A 16275-nucleotide genomic window follows, 5' to 3' on the forward strand; every position below is an offset into this window, starting at 1 on the left:
TCAATCTGGGTCATCAAGCTTCTTTATTTCATATTAGCTTGGCGGCATACAAACATACATGGGAGAGCGGACGGAACAAGGTAGGAGGGGGGTTGGGCGACGGTCCGTATCGCGCAACTGCGCGATACGGACCGTTGCCCAACCATCTCCCCCTCCTACCTTGTTCCGTCCGCTCTCCCATGTATTTTTGTATGCCGCCAAGCTAATCTATATCTATATATATAAAACTCAACGTGTGTGTGTATGTATGTATGTGTGTATGTTCCAGCATCACGTCCAAACGGCTAAAGATATTAACATGAAACTTGGCACACATGTTACTTATATGTCAACAACAAACATAGGATAGGTGATTTGACCCTTACACACCCTGATTTGCCAGGGGCGGGGTTTATGTTTAAAGTCCCATACAAGTCAATGGGAAATATATGTTACTGCATAACTTCCAAACGGCTGGAGATATTTCCATAATACTTGGTCACATGTTACTTATATGTCCACTTAAAATATAGGATAGTTAATTTAATCCTTAACTATCCCCATTTGTGAGGGTCAGGGCTTTTGTTTAAAGTCTCATGCAAATCAATGGGAAATGTATGTTCTCGCATAACTTATGTACAGCTGGAGATATTTCAATACCTGGTACACATACTACGGGTCGGGATAGGAGGTCAAGATAGGAGGTCGGGATAGGATGACGGGATAGGAGGTCGTGATAGGAGGACGGGATAGGAGGTCGTGATAGGAGGACGGGATAGGAGGACGGGATAGGAGGACGGGATAGGAGGATGGGATAGGAGGTCGGGATAGGAGGTTGGGATAGGAGGTCGGGATAGGAGGATGGGATAGAAGGACGGGATAGGAGGACGGGATAGGAGGACGGGATAGGAAGTCGTGATAGGAGGACGGGATAGGAGGTCGGGATAGGAGGTCGAGATATGAGGTTGGGATAGATGGACTGGATAGGAGGACGGGATAGGAGATTGGGATAGGAGATTGGGATAGGAGGTCAGGATAGTAGGTCGAGATAGGAGGTCGAGATAGGAGCAGGGGACATGAGGATGGGATAGGAGGTCAGGATAGGAGGCCGAGATAGGAGGTTGGGATAGATGGATTGGATAGGAGGTAGGGATTGGAGGTCGGGAGAGGAGGTCTGGATAGGAGGTCTGGATAGGAAGTCGAGATAAGGATAATAGGACGGGATAGGATGTAGGGACAGGAGGTCGAGATAGGAGGACGGGATAGGAGGACGGGATAGGAGGTCGGGATTGGAGGTCGAGATAGGAGGACGGGATAGGAGGACGGGATAGGAGGACGGGATAGGAGGTCGAGATAGGAGGACAGGATAGGAGGTCAAGATAGGAAGTCGAGATAGGAGGTCAAAATAGGACGGGAAAGGAGGACGGGATAGGAGATCAGGATAGGAGGTCAAGATAGGAGGACGGGATAGGAGGACGGGATAGGCGGACGGGATAGGACGTGATAGGAGGACGAGATAGGAGGTCGAGATAGGAGGACGGGATAGGAGGTCGGGATAGGAGGACGGGATAGGAGGTCGGGATAGGAGGACGGGATAGGAGGACGGGATAGGAGGACGGGATAGGAGGTCGGGATAGGAGGTCGGGATAGGAGGTTGGGATATGACAACAATTTATGAGGACAGGTTATGAAGTCAAAAGCTTCCTCCTTTGTTTATTTTCCTTCCTAACAAGGATTAGGAAGGAAAAACCGGGCAACGCCGGGTACTCAGCTAGTATATATATCAATCTCAACGTGTGTGTGTGTGTATGTATGTATGTTCCAGCATCACGTCCAAACGGCTAAAGATATTAACATGAAACTTGGCACACATGTTACTTATATGTCAACAACAAACATAGGATAGGTGATTTAACCCTTACTCATCCCCATTTGCCAGGGGCGGAGTTTATTTTTAAAGTCCCATACAAGTCTATGGGAAATATATGTTACTGCATAACTTCCAAACGGCTGGAGATATTTCGATAATACTTGGTCACATGTTACTTATATATCCACTTAAAATATAGGAGAGTTAATTTAACCCTTAACTACCCCCATTTGTGAGTGTCAGGGTTTTTGTTTAAAGTCCCATGCAAATCAATGGGAAATGTATGTTCCCACATAACTTCCGTACGGCTGGAGTTATTTCAATACCTGGTACACATATTACGGGTCGGGATAGGAGGATGGGATAGGAGGACGGGATAGGAGGACCGGGATAGGAGGTCGGGATAGGAGGATGGGATATGAGGTCGAGATATGATGACGGGATAGGAGGTCAGGATAGGAGAACCGGGATAGGAGGATGGGATATGAGGTCGAGATATGAGGACGGGATAGGAGGTCGGGATATAACAACAATATATGAGGACGGGATATGAAGTCCAAAGCTTCCTCCTTTGTTTATTTTCCTCCCCAACAAGGATTAGGAAGGAAAAACTGGGCACCGCCGGGTATTAAGCTAGTATGAAATAAAGAAGCTTGATGACCCCGATTTACCTGGTGAGTGCTCCATTTCTTAGTTGCGCAATGTGGATTATTCAAGGTTTTTTAATTAGCGGCAGCTCTTCAATTAGATGACAAGGTACAGTGATCAAATACCACACCCAGAAAATGTATGGGAAATTTAGGCAACATTATCATTTCATTTCTGCGATGGATTTGCATCCAAAATGGAGCCATTCTCATTCCTGCCACATCAGCTAAACACAAGACAAACACAAAACCCTGTAATAACAGCCTGTGCTGCACTATATAAGCATAAAAGAAAGAAAAAAAGACCATTGTAGTCATCTGCTCTGGGGGCAGATCCTTCTACATAGGAATTCATAGCCAGTCCAGTCTATAAGTCTGGCCGTCCTCTCTATGCTGAGCTCTGTGATGCGGTTGCTAGGCGACCCCTCAGAGCTTGGTAAACTACAACTCGCAGGATGCGGAAATACGTCACGGTGTCACGTGCGCGGCAGAAGGCGCGGGTTGATTCGCTGTGTCTTCCTGGCTGTTTTGCAGATGAGCAGACATGGCGGGTAAGTTCTAGATAAGCGCCGCTTATAAGACACGGCTACTGGACGGCGAATGGCACTGGCCACATACGAGCAGCAGTCATGACCTGACCGGGGAGTCTGTGGCGGCGGCTTCTCCTGTCACCCGTCACTTATGGCTCCCTCACCTCCCCCATCTCCCGCCAAATATGCTGACTTGTTGCCCGGGGCTGCGTGTAACACTGAGTGATGCAGATGTAAACGTCGACTCGGCTAGAGCGCTGTTCACATGATGCGTGGGCCAGACAGCTGTTAAAAGGGGGGCGATAATGGTGGTCTATAGCGGAGCAGGGGACTGTGTAACACATGGTGCAGGCAGTGTGAGGGGGAGATGAACAAGCTCGTTTCTCATTAATGTGAAAGGATTTTTTTTAAATTGATTCAGAATTTGGTGCGGAACCATAACTGCCAGCATGCCCACACAGCCAAAGGCTATTTACATTCACAGCCCAAATGTAGTGAGTTGGTGACTTCATACCACCCGTATATACAGGCCGGACAGAGATTTTTCCACAACAACCAATCACAGCTCAGCTTAGGAGCTCTGGTAAACTGAAAGCTGAGCTGTGATTGGTTCTTTACACACTTTGATAAATCTGGGCCTACATATTGGTTTCCATGCTACAGACACTTGTCCCTGCCTGACCAGTCTCTGGTGGCAGCTGTCATTTCAGGTTGTCAGGACCAGGAAGCAAAAATGGGTGTAAAATTGGCCTTTGGCTGTAATACAGTTCCTGTATCAGGTTTTTGATGAAAAAACGGATTCCTCAAAACCGAACTAAACTGTTTCAAAACGTGTTTACAAATTTTAACCCGTATACGGTTTGAAAAATTGTGTCCGGTTGCATCTGCTTTTTAAGTAAAAAACGTTTGTTTTTAACTTTTCACTCCATTATGAATAAAGCTTCACTTGTTTGATTGAAATTCCAAGAAAAAAAACACTGCAAAGTCAAAAACCGTATCCGCAAACCGGATGGAACCATACGCATGTACGGTTCCCATTGACTCCCATTCTTAAAAATGGGTACAGGGGGAAAAAAACGGATAAAACAGCTCAAGATGCTAAACGGATGCATGGTTTGGCATACAGTTTTCAATTGAGTCAATGCATACGGTTTTCAATACGGTTTTCACATGGAAAACGTATACGGGAACTGTATTGCAAAAACGTGGTGTGAATGCTCCCTTAGTTTACTTTGCAGGACTCAAGGGAGGTATGAAGAGGTTTTTAGCTCGACTGGTGCCAGAAAGTTAAACAGTTTGGAAATTATTTCTATCTAAATATCTTAATCCTTCCAGTACTTATCAGCTGCTGTATGCTCCACAGTAATTTGTGTAGTTCTTTCCAGTCTGACCACAGTGCTCTCTGCTGACATCTCTGTTTATGTTGGGAAATGTCCTAAGCAGGACAGGTTTGCTATAGGGATTTCTTCCTGCTCTGGACAGTTCCTGACACGGACAGAGGTGTGAGCAGAAAGCACTGTGGTCAGACAGAAAAGAACTACACAACTTCCTGTGGATCATATAGCAGCTAAGTACTGGAAGGGTTAAGATTTTTAAATAAAACTAATTTACAGATCTGTTTCTTTTTGGCACCAGTTGGTCTTGTAGTCTCAAGTTCATGACAGTTGGGCCGTTAGAATGAATTGGGCGGCTGCTGTATGTGCTGACTTGACAAGATGCTGATGTTTATCCCCAGTGTAAGGGGAAAACTTAAAGGGATACTCCACTGCTGCATGCTGCGTTCATAATTTTAGTTTTTAAATGCTGGGTACGACGGCCGTGATGTCACGTCACACCTCCTCCATTCATGTCTATGGGAGGGGGCATAGCGTGATGTCATGGCCACCGCACCCAGCAGGGAGCAGCGGAGTACCCATTTATTTAATGTGAATAATCGTTATGGGTGCTGGATTTCTTTGAACGGGACTTTTTTATTTTTTTTATTTTTTTTTTTTGGGGGGGGGGGGCACTTTCTCTGTATCATCACATTAGAATTATAGGAAGGACTCGATGGACCTTCATTTTTCCATCCTTATTTATTGTGGAGAATTCAGTTTAGTCTAATCTGGCCCAAAGTGCTCTTGAAGATAAAAACTAGTAAACAACCCCTTCTTACAGTGATTGGGCAACACTGTGTGTGTGTGTGTGTGTGTGTGTCAAAGGCATAATCCTATTGAAATCAATGGGCCTCTGCTGCAGCGTCATGTCCGTGGGGAATATTCCACCGTGTTAAACAAAAACTGTCGCCAAGTTTACCCACACTAAACTTAATAAACTGGGTTATAATGTGGGTGAACAGGAGTCCATACATGGGTCACTTACTTTTTTAGGTTTTCTTGCCACAGAGTTGTCGACCGCTAAAGTTCCGTAATTTTGGCCTTCACCTGCTCTCTGAAGGCGGGTCCCCCAGGAAGGGGCCTTAGCCCGCACCCCTTGTTCGTACATTCACTTTCCCCCTGAGCACATCGCTCTGTCTGCAGAGCGCATGCGCTGATTTTTTTTTTTTACCCAGCTCTACCACATATGTTAATGTTTGTTTTTGTTTGCAACTTTTATTCAAACTTTTATTAGGGAAGGGGCTAAACCACATTTATTAACTTTTTTTTTAATTATTATTATTTTTTTTAAACTTTTTACTAGGGATCGACCGATTATCGGTATGGCCGATATTATCGGCCAATAATCAAGATTTTGGGCATTATCGGTATCGGCAATTACCTTGCCGATAATGCCCTGCACCGCGTCGCACCCACCACCGCACCGCCCTGGCCCCATTGCCTCCCCCCATCCCCGGTTTTATAATTACTTGTTCCCGGGGCCCACGCTACTTCTTGCTCCTGCTGCGTTCTGCGTTACGCTGTGCGCAGTGACGTGACGTCACTGTCAGTGCGCACAGTGACAGTTCAGAAGGACGCCACCGGAGCCAGATGTAGAGTGGACCCCGGGAACAGGTAATTATAAAACCGGGGTTTGGGGAGGCAATGGGGCGGTGCGGCAGGTCGGGTGGGGGGAGCGGTGGCGGTGATAGGTCTCAGGACCCCCGGACAGGCAGGGGGAGAGAAGCGGGTGGCCGCGGCGGCCTATGGCACTGCAAAAGCAACTGCAGTGCATTGATTTAAAGCGCCCGCTTTAAATCAATGATCTGCAGCGGTGTCGCGGGGGGATAAATAGCCGATAACTTATACCGGAATATCGGTATAAGCTATCGGCCCTAACCTCCACCGATTATCGGTATCGGCCCTAAAAAAAACGATATCGGTCGATCCCTACTTTTTACTAGCTATAATTTATCTTCCCTGCCCAAGGTAGCGCTTGTATATTGGCATATTTCTAGCATTGCATTGTTTGTTTCTTTTTAGTACCTTAGATCACCCAACTCTTACAAGAGGAGTTTTCCCACTAAAGAAACTCTTTACCTACCTGCTGGATCACTGGTGACATGTACACAGCCAATCCATACATACGGGCCTAGCAAAGATAGTAAAGCACTGTACTCGGCTATCTTCATCTGGCCCACAGAGTGCCAGAACATATGTCTGACCACTGCTCCATTCAAACAGGACAGCGCGGGACACCACTTCTTTTTTGAAGTAATTGCTGAGGTGCCAGCAGTTAGACCCCCACTGATCAGTTTATTGCTTAGGCTACTTTTTTATTGCCGTTATGTCCCGGCAGTACACCGGCCATTGTAAAACAATGCGAGTATAGTGGGGGAAAAATTAGTGCATGCACCGTTTTTTTCCCACTACACTTCTCTAAAACAACGGACCCCGTTATAATCAGTGGGATCTGGTGGTGCCCATTGTGACCCGTCCCAATAACGGCTGTTAAAGGCCCAAAAATAAATAAATAAATGACATAGAGATGGGCGGTATACCGGTACATACCGAATACCGGTGTGTATCTTGTCTTTCAATATTCCATAGCAACCAACTCCAATGCGTGGAGAAACGTCCGGCCCACAGCGTCTCTGGGAAGTGTAGTCCGATCCGCACACTAAAGAATTTCATCGGTGGACATTCCACTGCTCAACTTCCGTTGCCAAAAGAATGAGCTTGTTCAGTCTGTGGGCAGAATCCACTCCGCAGACTTTGCCGTCAATGGGGATAGCAATGTCTGATTCAGTCGGCGCTACCCACACTCAAAATCTCTGGCCAGGTTATGTCCGGCAGGAAATTCCCAAGCGTGAACCTGACCTATTTATCCTAAATTGTAAAACCCCTTTAACCTCTTAACGACCATGGACGTAAATGTACGTCCTGGTGCGCCGGTACTTAGTGCACCAGGACGTACATTTACGTCCTGTGTATGACCGCGAGCATTGGAGCGGTGCTCGCGATATACACTGCAGGTTCCGGCTGCTAGCAGCAGCCGAGGACCCGCCGGTAATGGCCCACATCCGCGATCCCGCGGATGTCTGCCATTAACCCATCAGATGCCGTTCAGTACAGATCACGGCATCTGCGGCAGTGCGCATGTTAAAATAGATGATCTGATCGCCTGCAGTGCTGCCGCGGGGATCTGATCATCTGTAATGTCGGACAGAGGTCCCCTCACCTGCCTCCGTCCGTCCCTCCAGCAACTCCTGCTCTGGTCTGAGATCGAACAGACCAGAGCAGAAGATAGCCGATAATACTGATCAGTCCTATACATAGCACTGCACAGTATTAGCAATCAAATGATTGCTATAGATAGTCCCCTATGGGTACATAGTGTTTTTTTTTTTTTAAGTAGAAACATTTAAAAATAAAATGAAAAATCCCCTCCCCCAATAAAAATTGTCAGTTTTTCCCATTTTACCCCCAAAAAGCGTAAACATTTTTTTTTATAAACATACAGTGAATGGCGTAAACGTAAAAAAAGGCCAAAAATTATGCTTTATAGTCATTTTATTCCAAATTTTTTAAATAAATGATCTAAAAGTTTTATATATGCAAATGTGGTATCGATAAAAAGTACAGGTGACGGCGCAAAAAATGAACCCTCATACCGCCCTATATACGGAAAAATGAAAAAGTTATAGGTGGTCAAAATAGGGCAATTTTAGATTACTGATTTTGTACAAAAAGTTTTTGAATTTTTTTTAAGCGGTACAAAAATATAAAAGTATCTAGCCATGGGTATTTTAATCGTATTGACCCACAGAATAAAGAACACATGTCATTTTTACCGTAAATTGTACAGTGTGAAAATGAAACCCTCCAAATTGTGCAAAATTGTGGTTTTCATTTAAATTTCCTTCCTAAAAAAATAATTTTTTGGGTTCGCCATACATTTTATGGAAAAATTTGATGTTTCAATACAAAGTACAATTAGTCACAGAAAAACAAGCCCTTACATGGGTCTGTAGATCGAAATATAAAGGAGTTATGGATTTAAGAAGGCGAGGAGGAAAAAACTAAAACGCAAAAATAAAATTGGCCTGGTCCTTAAGGTTAAAATAGGCTTGGTCCTTAAGGGGTTAAAGGATAATTAAAGATCAGTGTATATCAACCAGATTAATTGTACTATTCCTCATGTGGAATGGCAGGGTTATAGCCTTCTAACAGCACCACTATGCCTAAGGTTTGACCCAAGATCTCTTTTTAGTACCAGCTAAGAGGGTAGTATTGCTATTTTCACTTTCAGGACCCCCACTTTACTGTCACTCCAAGTATATTAGACACAGCCCTCTGCTCTCAGGATTGTCGTGTACAGGCCACTCTACAGGCCTACATGGCAGCAAAGTTATATGACAGCTGTCTACCACATCACCTGGACTAAAAATTTCCACTCCGCTCCAAAACAGGACCTAATTTAGTGCTGGTTTCCTTTGTGTACTCTAGGCTGACAATACGCTCCACCCTCCTCCACAGACAGATTTCCTAGCCACAGGAGTAGTAGTCATCACTGTCCTATGAATACATTTTGACATGTCTGGAAATATTAAAAGGGGTAGTCCAGGGAACTGAACTTTTTAGACACTTACCCCCTCCGATAACTCTCCCCCCTCTGCAAACTTCTTTACAGGGTTCCGGCTACTTACGCATTCTTGGTGCACTCCAGCCCCTGCTTTCCTGGACAAAAGCAAGTGAAAGCCTACTTATCCAATCACTGGCCGCAGTAATATCCTGTGCGGTTTGTTGCTTCTGTTGGTGGGAGGGGGGATTGATTGGGGGGGGGCGCATGCTGGAGCGAGCCAAGGGCTTATAAGTACTGAAGAAAGATGCACCAAATTTATTACGGCCCATGTGTGCCACACTAAGTAATACGTGCAAACTAGGAGCTGGAGGAATTTTGGCATCATTTACAATGTCTGCATATTAGGGTAAACCTACTGGGCTGCAAAGAGCCACACCTCTCCTGGTAAGCCGCTCTAAATAAAATGTGTCGAGTGGCTTAAAGGGGTACTCCGCTGCTCAGCATTTGGAACAAACTGTTCCGACCGCTGGAGCCGGCGCCGGGAGCTTGTGACGTCATAGCCCCGCCCAGTCATGATATCACGCCCTGCCCCCTCAATGCAAGTCTATGTCCCATAGACTTGCATTGAGGGGGTGGGTGTGATGTCATGAGGGGGTGGGGCTATGATGTCACAAGCTCCCGTCTCCAGTGTTCGGAACAGTTAGTTCCAAACTCTAAGCAGCAGAGTACCCCTTTTAAAATGTTGACACATCAAATTTTTTCAGAAAGGGGGACCTGTACACACCAATAATAAACAAAAATATTAAAATGAACATGTCTCTTAAAGGACAACTGCAGCGCAATATACACTTATCCCCTATCTACGAGATAGGTGATAAGTGCTTGATCGCGGGGGGTCCGACCGCTGGGACCCCCCGCGATCTCCCTAACGGGGCGCCGCCATTAGCGCTCATAGTGAGCGCTAAGGCGCGTAGCGTCGACCTAGAGGTCGACGGTGACGCCCCATCTCCTCCCCGTCCCAATACAGTTCTATTGGGGGAGGCATGAACAGCTCCCATAGAGATGTATGGAGGAGGCGTGCCGGCCGCAACGTCATGCTGCGGCAGGCACGTCCCCTGCACGGCACAGCCGCGGCCCCGTACAGGAGATCACAGGGGGTCCCAGCGGTCGGACCCCCCACGATCAAACACTTATCCCCTATCCTGTTAATCACGCTGCAGATGTCCTTTAACCCCTTAAGGACCAATCCAAGTCCTGTACGGCCCTGAAAGACACAGCCTGTTTTTTTTTTCAAATCGGGGATGTCTGACTTTATTAGAGAATAACTCCGGCAACATTTTGCCAATCACGATAACTCTGACATTGTTTTTTTGGCACAAGTTGTCCTTCATGTTCATAGTGAAAGTAAGCCGATATCATTTGTAGTTTTGTTTTTTTTTTTTTTTTTTTTTAACAATGCAAAAAATCATGAAATAAAAAAAAAAAGATTTTTTGCTATTTTAACCTCTTCAGGACGTAGGGCGTATCATTCAGCAGGCATCCCGTCACATCGCTGAGGGGGGTCCTAAACCCCCCCCTCCCCATTACGGCGATTCCGGTTCACGATGCTCACCCAGCGGGGACCGGACCGGGATGCCTGCTGAAATCATTCAGCAGGCATCCCGGCTCACCGCCGGAGGGGGTCCCGAGTCCCTTAGTTTGCCGTTAAATACTCACCGGCGGTCTGCGGCGCTTCCGGGTCACGTGGGTCACATGTGAACCCATGACCTGGATAAGGATGATGATCGGTGGTGTAATATACACCACCAATCATCATCTATACAGTACTGGGAGGTGGCAGTGTTGCCACCCCCCAGTACAGCTGTGATTGGGCAGCCTAAGTGACCGCACTAATCACAGCAGTATGGGGAGGGGGAGGTGGGTGTAGGAGCATGTTGCTCCGTTCTGCCCACCATTATTGTGAGACCTGGTGTGCAGGATGGAGCCCCGTGTTGCCATCTTCACCCTCATAGTGAAAAAAAGTTACAAAAAAAAAGTGTCCCTTTCTGTGGCCCCTTGGCACAGAAAGCAGTCAGGGAAAGCTTTAGAGTACCATCCGTAGGTGTCCGCGGGTCTGTAGCACCTTTAGTTGCGTGACCCTGGCCCTACTTGGTCGCTGCGGTCTGCCGCCAGCGTTTTATTTATTTTTTGGCGCAGACCTTTTTTTTAATTTTTTGATAGACGTGTGGACGGGACCCCCTTAGCTATAAAAGAGCGGTCCACCACCGTTAGCTAAAGTCCACCTGCCGCTGATCAGTCCCGTTTTACTGATCAGCGTTTTTCTTTTTGTGGTGCAGGTACTTTTTTCGGGTTATAGCGACTTTTTATTTTTTGCACGGACCTGTGCTGTGTGGACGGACCATACCTCTGTATGCGTTCTGCCCCACCTCTGTATGCGGTCTGCCCCACCACTGTCAGTGATTTATCACTAATCAGCATTTTTTTTTTTTTTGTTCAGGCGGGTGCATTTTTTCGGTGTTAAGCTTTTTATTTTTCAGGTATTTTGTGTGAGTTTCTGTGTACGTGCCACCAGCCACTGTTCTGGGCTGAGTGTCCGGACCCCCCACTGACTTCTGTGCTCCCTGCCGCCACCAAGCGATAATCAGTGCGCACACCACTGATAAGGTACACACTTTTATTTGGCGCAGGGGTTTTTTTGCGCTAGAAGTCCATTTTTTTATGTTTTTTTTTTCCCCTTTTTAGTTAATATTTTTTCTGTTATGGCTGGTTAAGTTAGGTTAGGGTGGGTTAGGGAGGTAGTATCACACCACACACAGCACATACACAAATAAAGTTTTTCCCCCCCACATATATACACTTCACCCCCCATTAGAGTAGGGAAATAGCCCGCAGTGCGTTTTCAGCAGAGGAGGAATATGCCCTACTTGTCTCCGACACTGAAAGCACCTCAGGGGACGAGGAAGACCCTACCTTCCTTATATCCCCTTCATCATCTAGTTCTGATGATGAGCCACCAAGGCGGAGGAGACGCCGCCATGCGGGACTGCAAACCTCCTCTGCTCCTGACCCTGTGCCCCATGCTAGTATGAGTCCCCCTGGCGCTCATACTAGTCAAGCCCCCCTGCCAAGTTTATTGGTGCCCCCGTACTGGAGAACTTGTCTGGACTGAGCCAGCGGACCATGAGCCCGTGATTCCTGAGTTTTTTGGCAAATCAGGAATCAAGATTGACATCGTCGGGTTCACTGAAATGGACTAGTTAATTTTTTTTTTTTTCTTTCACTGACGACTTTGTCAATCTGATGGTTGAGCAGACGAATCTTTATGCCCAACAGTTCGTCGCCGCAAACCCGGGCTCACTTTTGGCTAGGCCCATTGGCTGGTTCCCAGTCAATGCAGACGAAATGAGGACATTTTGGGGCCTCGTACTGCTTATGGGCCTGGTCAGAAAACCCAGTGTCAGGCAATATTCGAGTGGGGACGTCCTTTACCAGACACCCCTCTACAATATGACCATGGCACGTTCCCGGTTCAAGGCCATTCGGAAATGTTTGCTGATAATGCGGTATGTCCTCCCCAAACTGATCTCGCGTATGACCGCCTGTATAAAATCAGGCCGGTCATCAATCACTTCGGGGCCAAATTTTGGGAGGCCTATGTCCCTGGAAGGGAGGTCGCTATTGATGAGTCTCTCATCAGCTTTAAGGGGAAACTCAGCTTCCGGCAATAAATCCCGACCAAGCGAGTGCGGTATGGCGTGAAGATGTATAAACTTTGCAAGATTACCTCAGGGTAACTTGCAACTTTATGGTGTATGAAGGACAAGATTCCCGTTTTGAACCCCCAGAATGTCCCCCCACTCTGGGTGTTAGCAGAAAAATGTTTGCGTTCTTTTGCACTCATTGCTAGATAAAGGTTACCACCTTTACATAGATAACTTTTATACTAGTGTCCCTCTCTTTACATCCCTAGCTTCCAGATCCACGATCGCTTATGGGACAGTCCGGAAAAATCAAAGAGGCCTCCCTTCCTATCCCCTCCAAATTCCTATCCCCCTGGTGAGTCCCGTGCCCTTACCCATGAAAACCTGTTGCTGGTCAGGTATAATGACAAGAGGGATGTCCTTATGCTCACCACATTTCATGGGAACGGCAGCTCACCTGTCCCTGCGGAAAACAAAGGTATGGTACAAAAAAGTTGCTGTCTACATGGTACAGGTTGGTTACTATGTATAACTCTTTTGTACTGTCCCAGTACGCTGGCAACACAGGGACATTCCTGCAGTTTCAAGAGGAAGTTCTAAAGGCCCTCATCTATGGTGACCGCCAAAGAGCGGGTCAGAGTACCTCTGGAACTGTGGGCCCCCGCATCGTCCCCGGGCCAACACTTTCCAGGTGAGGTCCCCCACACTGGAAGGAAGGGACGATCCAAGAAAAAAATGCAGAATGTGTCGCAAGAGGGGAATTCGTAAGGACACAACCACTCAGTGCGACACTTGCCCCGATCATCCGGGCCTCTATATTAAAAACTGCTTCAGGGACTATCACACTTCCTTGGAGTTCGACATTTAAAATTCTTTCACCTGATTTTCATTCCCCAAAATTCAACTCCAATGTTCCAGTCCAGAGTACATTGTCTTCCAAATTTAAAACCAAACCTGGAAAATAAATTTAGGAAACACCCGTCTGTTCAAAATCTCCACTTCACCCCTATACACCTTCCCAAGGGTGTACTGTTTGTAATAGGCTCACATTTGGGTGTTCCTTTCTTGTATTTTCCTCTGAATGTATGTAACTGTTAGGTCCGTAACAAACATCCGCCTCAAATGCGAAGAGTTCTCGCTGAGCTCTGTCGTATTTCCAGGCGACAATTCAGAGTCACATGTTAGTTGTTACCAGAAAAATGAAGCAGAGCATAGGTTGAAAATTGCAATTTTCAAAAGCTACCCTTCATACATTCCTGGAAAATAAATTTAGGAAACACCTGTGCGTTAAAAATGTCCTCTTTACCCCTATACCCATTCCTCAGGGTGGGTACTTTCTGTAATGGTGTCACATGTGCGTGTGTCATTCTTGTATCTTCTTCTGATTGTATGTAACCGTCAGCTACTGATATGCCATAGGCCACAAATGCAAACAGACCTGTATGACTTCTGAGCCTTGTTGTGCGCCCGCCCAGCACGTTACCCCCATATGTGGATGTATTTCCATAGTCAGGGGAAAAAACCCTCCAAATTATGGAACCCAATTTCTCCCATTACCCCTTGTGAAAATGTTAAAAATTGGGTAACCCCAGCATTTTAGTGTAAAAAAAAATCAAATTTTTCAATTTATGGCCCACTTTTAAAAAAACATGTGAGTTGTAAGTACTCACTGTACCCCTTGTTACCTTCCTTGAGGGGTGTAGTTTCAAAATTGTGGTCACTTGGCGGGTTTTTTTAATTTCCTTTTTCTTTTTTAGATTTTATGTCAGACCCTCTACTATTGCACTGCGAAGCACCACTTTAAGTCTCAAATATCATCGGTGCAGTCTCCCTCCTAAGCCCTGTTTTGCACCCACATAGTGCTTTACCGCCTTATATGGGGTATTTCCTTATTCTGGAGAAATTGGGCTACAAATTTTGTGGAGCTTTTTATTCTCTTACTACTTGTGAAACCAAAAATGTGTTGGTTAATAACAGCATTTCAATGTTAAAAATCAATTTTCACTTTTACGGCCCACTGTTCAAATGTTCAAAACACATGTGAGGTGTAAGTACTCACTATAACCCTTGTTACGTTCCTTGAGGGGTGTAGTTTCTAATATGGTGTCACATGTGTGGGGGTTATTGCTGTTCTTGCACAATGGAGGCTATGTAAACGCACGTGGCCCCCAACTTCAATTCCAACAAACTTTTCAGTCCAAAAGCCCAATGGCGCTCCTTCTATTCTGACTTTACATCCACATATGGGGTATTTTCTTTCTTAGGCAAAAATTGCACTACAAATTTTGGGGGCCTTTTGCCCCATTACCCCAAATGAAAATGAGAAATTTGGATTAACACCATGATTTTAGTGTTTAAAAATCACATTTTTCACTTTTACGGCCCACTGTTCAAAAGACCTGTGAGGTGTAAGTACTCACTGTAACCCTTGTTATCTTCCTGGACGGGTCTAGTTTCCAAAATGGTGTCACATGTGGGGGGGTTTCTGCTGTTCTGGTTCCATGGGAGGTTTGTAAATGCACATGGCTCCCAACTTCAATTTCAGCAAAATTCTCTTTCCAAATGTCCAATGGAGACCTGTAGTGCGTCAGCAGAGCACTTAATGCCCACATATTGGGTGTTTTTTGATCAGGAGAAATTGGGCTTCAAATTTTGGGGTCCATTTTCTTCTATTATACCATGTGAAAATGAAAAATTTGGGGTAACACCATCATTTTTGTGTTAAAAATCGAATTTTCCATTTTCACGTCCAACTTAACGCAAAGTCGTCAAACACCTGTGGGGTGTTAAGGCTCACTGGACCCCTTGTTACGTTCCTTGAGGGGTGTAGTTTCAAAATAGTATGCCATGTGGTGGATCTTTTGCTGTTCTGGCACAATGGGGGCTTCCTAAATGGCCCCCAACCATGACAGGAAAATTCGTTTTAAAAAATCCCACAGTTGCGCTTTCCCTTTTGAGCCATGTTGTGAGCCCGCAGAGCACTTTATGTCAACATTTGAGGTATTTCCATAATCAAGAGAAATTGGGCTACAAATTTTGGGGGCTTTTTCTCCTTATAACACTTTTAAAAATGAAAAAAAAAATGGGGCTACAAGAACAATGTTAGTATAAAAAAAATGCAGATTTTGATTTTTCTCCCCCACTTTGCTGCTATTCTTGTGAAACACCTAAAGGGTATACAAACTTTCTGAATATCATTTTGAATACTTTTGAGGGGTTTAGTTTCTATAATGGGGTCATTTATGAGGTATTTCTCATAGAAAGGTGCCTCAAATCCACTTCAAACTTAACTGGTCCCTGAAAAATTCAGATTTTTAATTTTTCGTGAAAATTTTGAAAATTGCTGCTATACTTTGAAACCCTCTAATGTCTTCAAAAAGTAAAAACATGTCAACTTTATGATGCCAACATAAAGTAGACATATTGTGTTTTTTGAATCAATATATAATTTATTTGGAATATCCATTTTCCTTGCATGCAGAGAGCTTCAAACTTAGAAAAATGCTAAATGTTCATGAAATTTTGGGATTTTTCACCAAGAAAGGATGCAAATAACAACAAAAATTTACCACTATGTTAAAGTAGAATATGTCACGAAAAAACAATGT

General features: G+C 45.3%; 1 protein-coding gene across 2 annotated transcripts in view; it reads left to right on the top strand.

Annotated features, from left to right (window-relative positions):
- Positions 1–16275, top strand: part of HAT1 (histone acetyltransferase 1) — an 84824-nt gene that overhangs the window by 12420 nt on the left and 56129 nt on the right. Inside the window, exon 1 of one of the 2 annotated variants that reach the window (XM_056536112.1) lies at positions 2951–3047. The exons of the other annotated variant lie outside the window; for it this stretch is intronic. Within the exon in view, the coding sequence (XP_056392087.1) occupies positions 3041–3047 (7 nt within the window). The 5' untranslated portion in view covers positions 2951–3040. Of the gene's footprint in view, positions 1–2950; positions 3048–16275 lie in introns of those variants that run through there. 2 annotated transcript variants of the gene reach the window in all.

The sequence above is a fragment of the Hyla sarda genome, chromosome 8, assembly GCF_029499605.1.
Source record: "Hyla sarda isolate aHylSar1 chromosome 8, aHylSar1.hap1, whole genome shotgun sequence".
NCBI lineage: Eukaryota > Metazoa > Chordata > Amphibia > Anura > Hylidae > Hyla > Hyla sarda.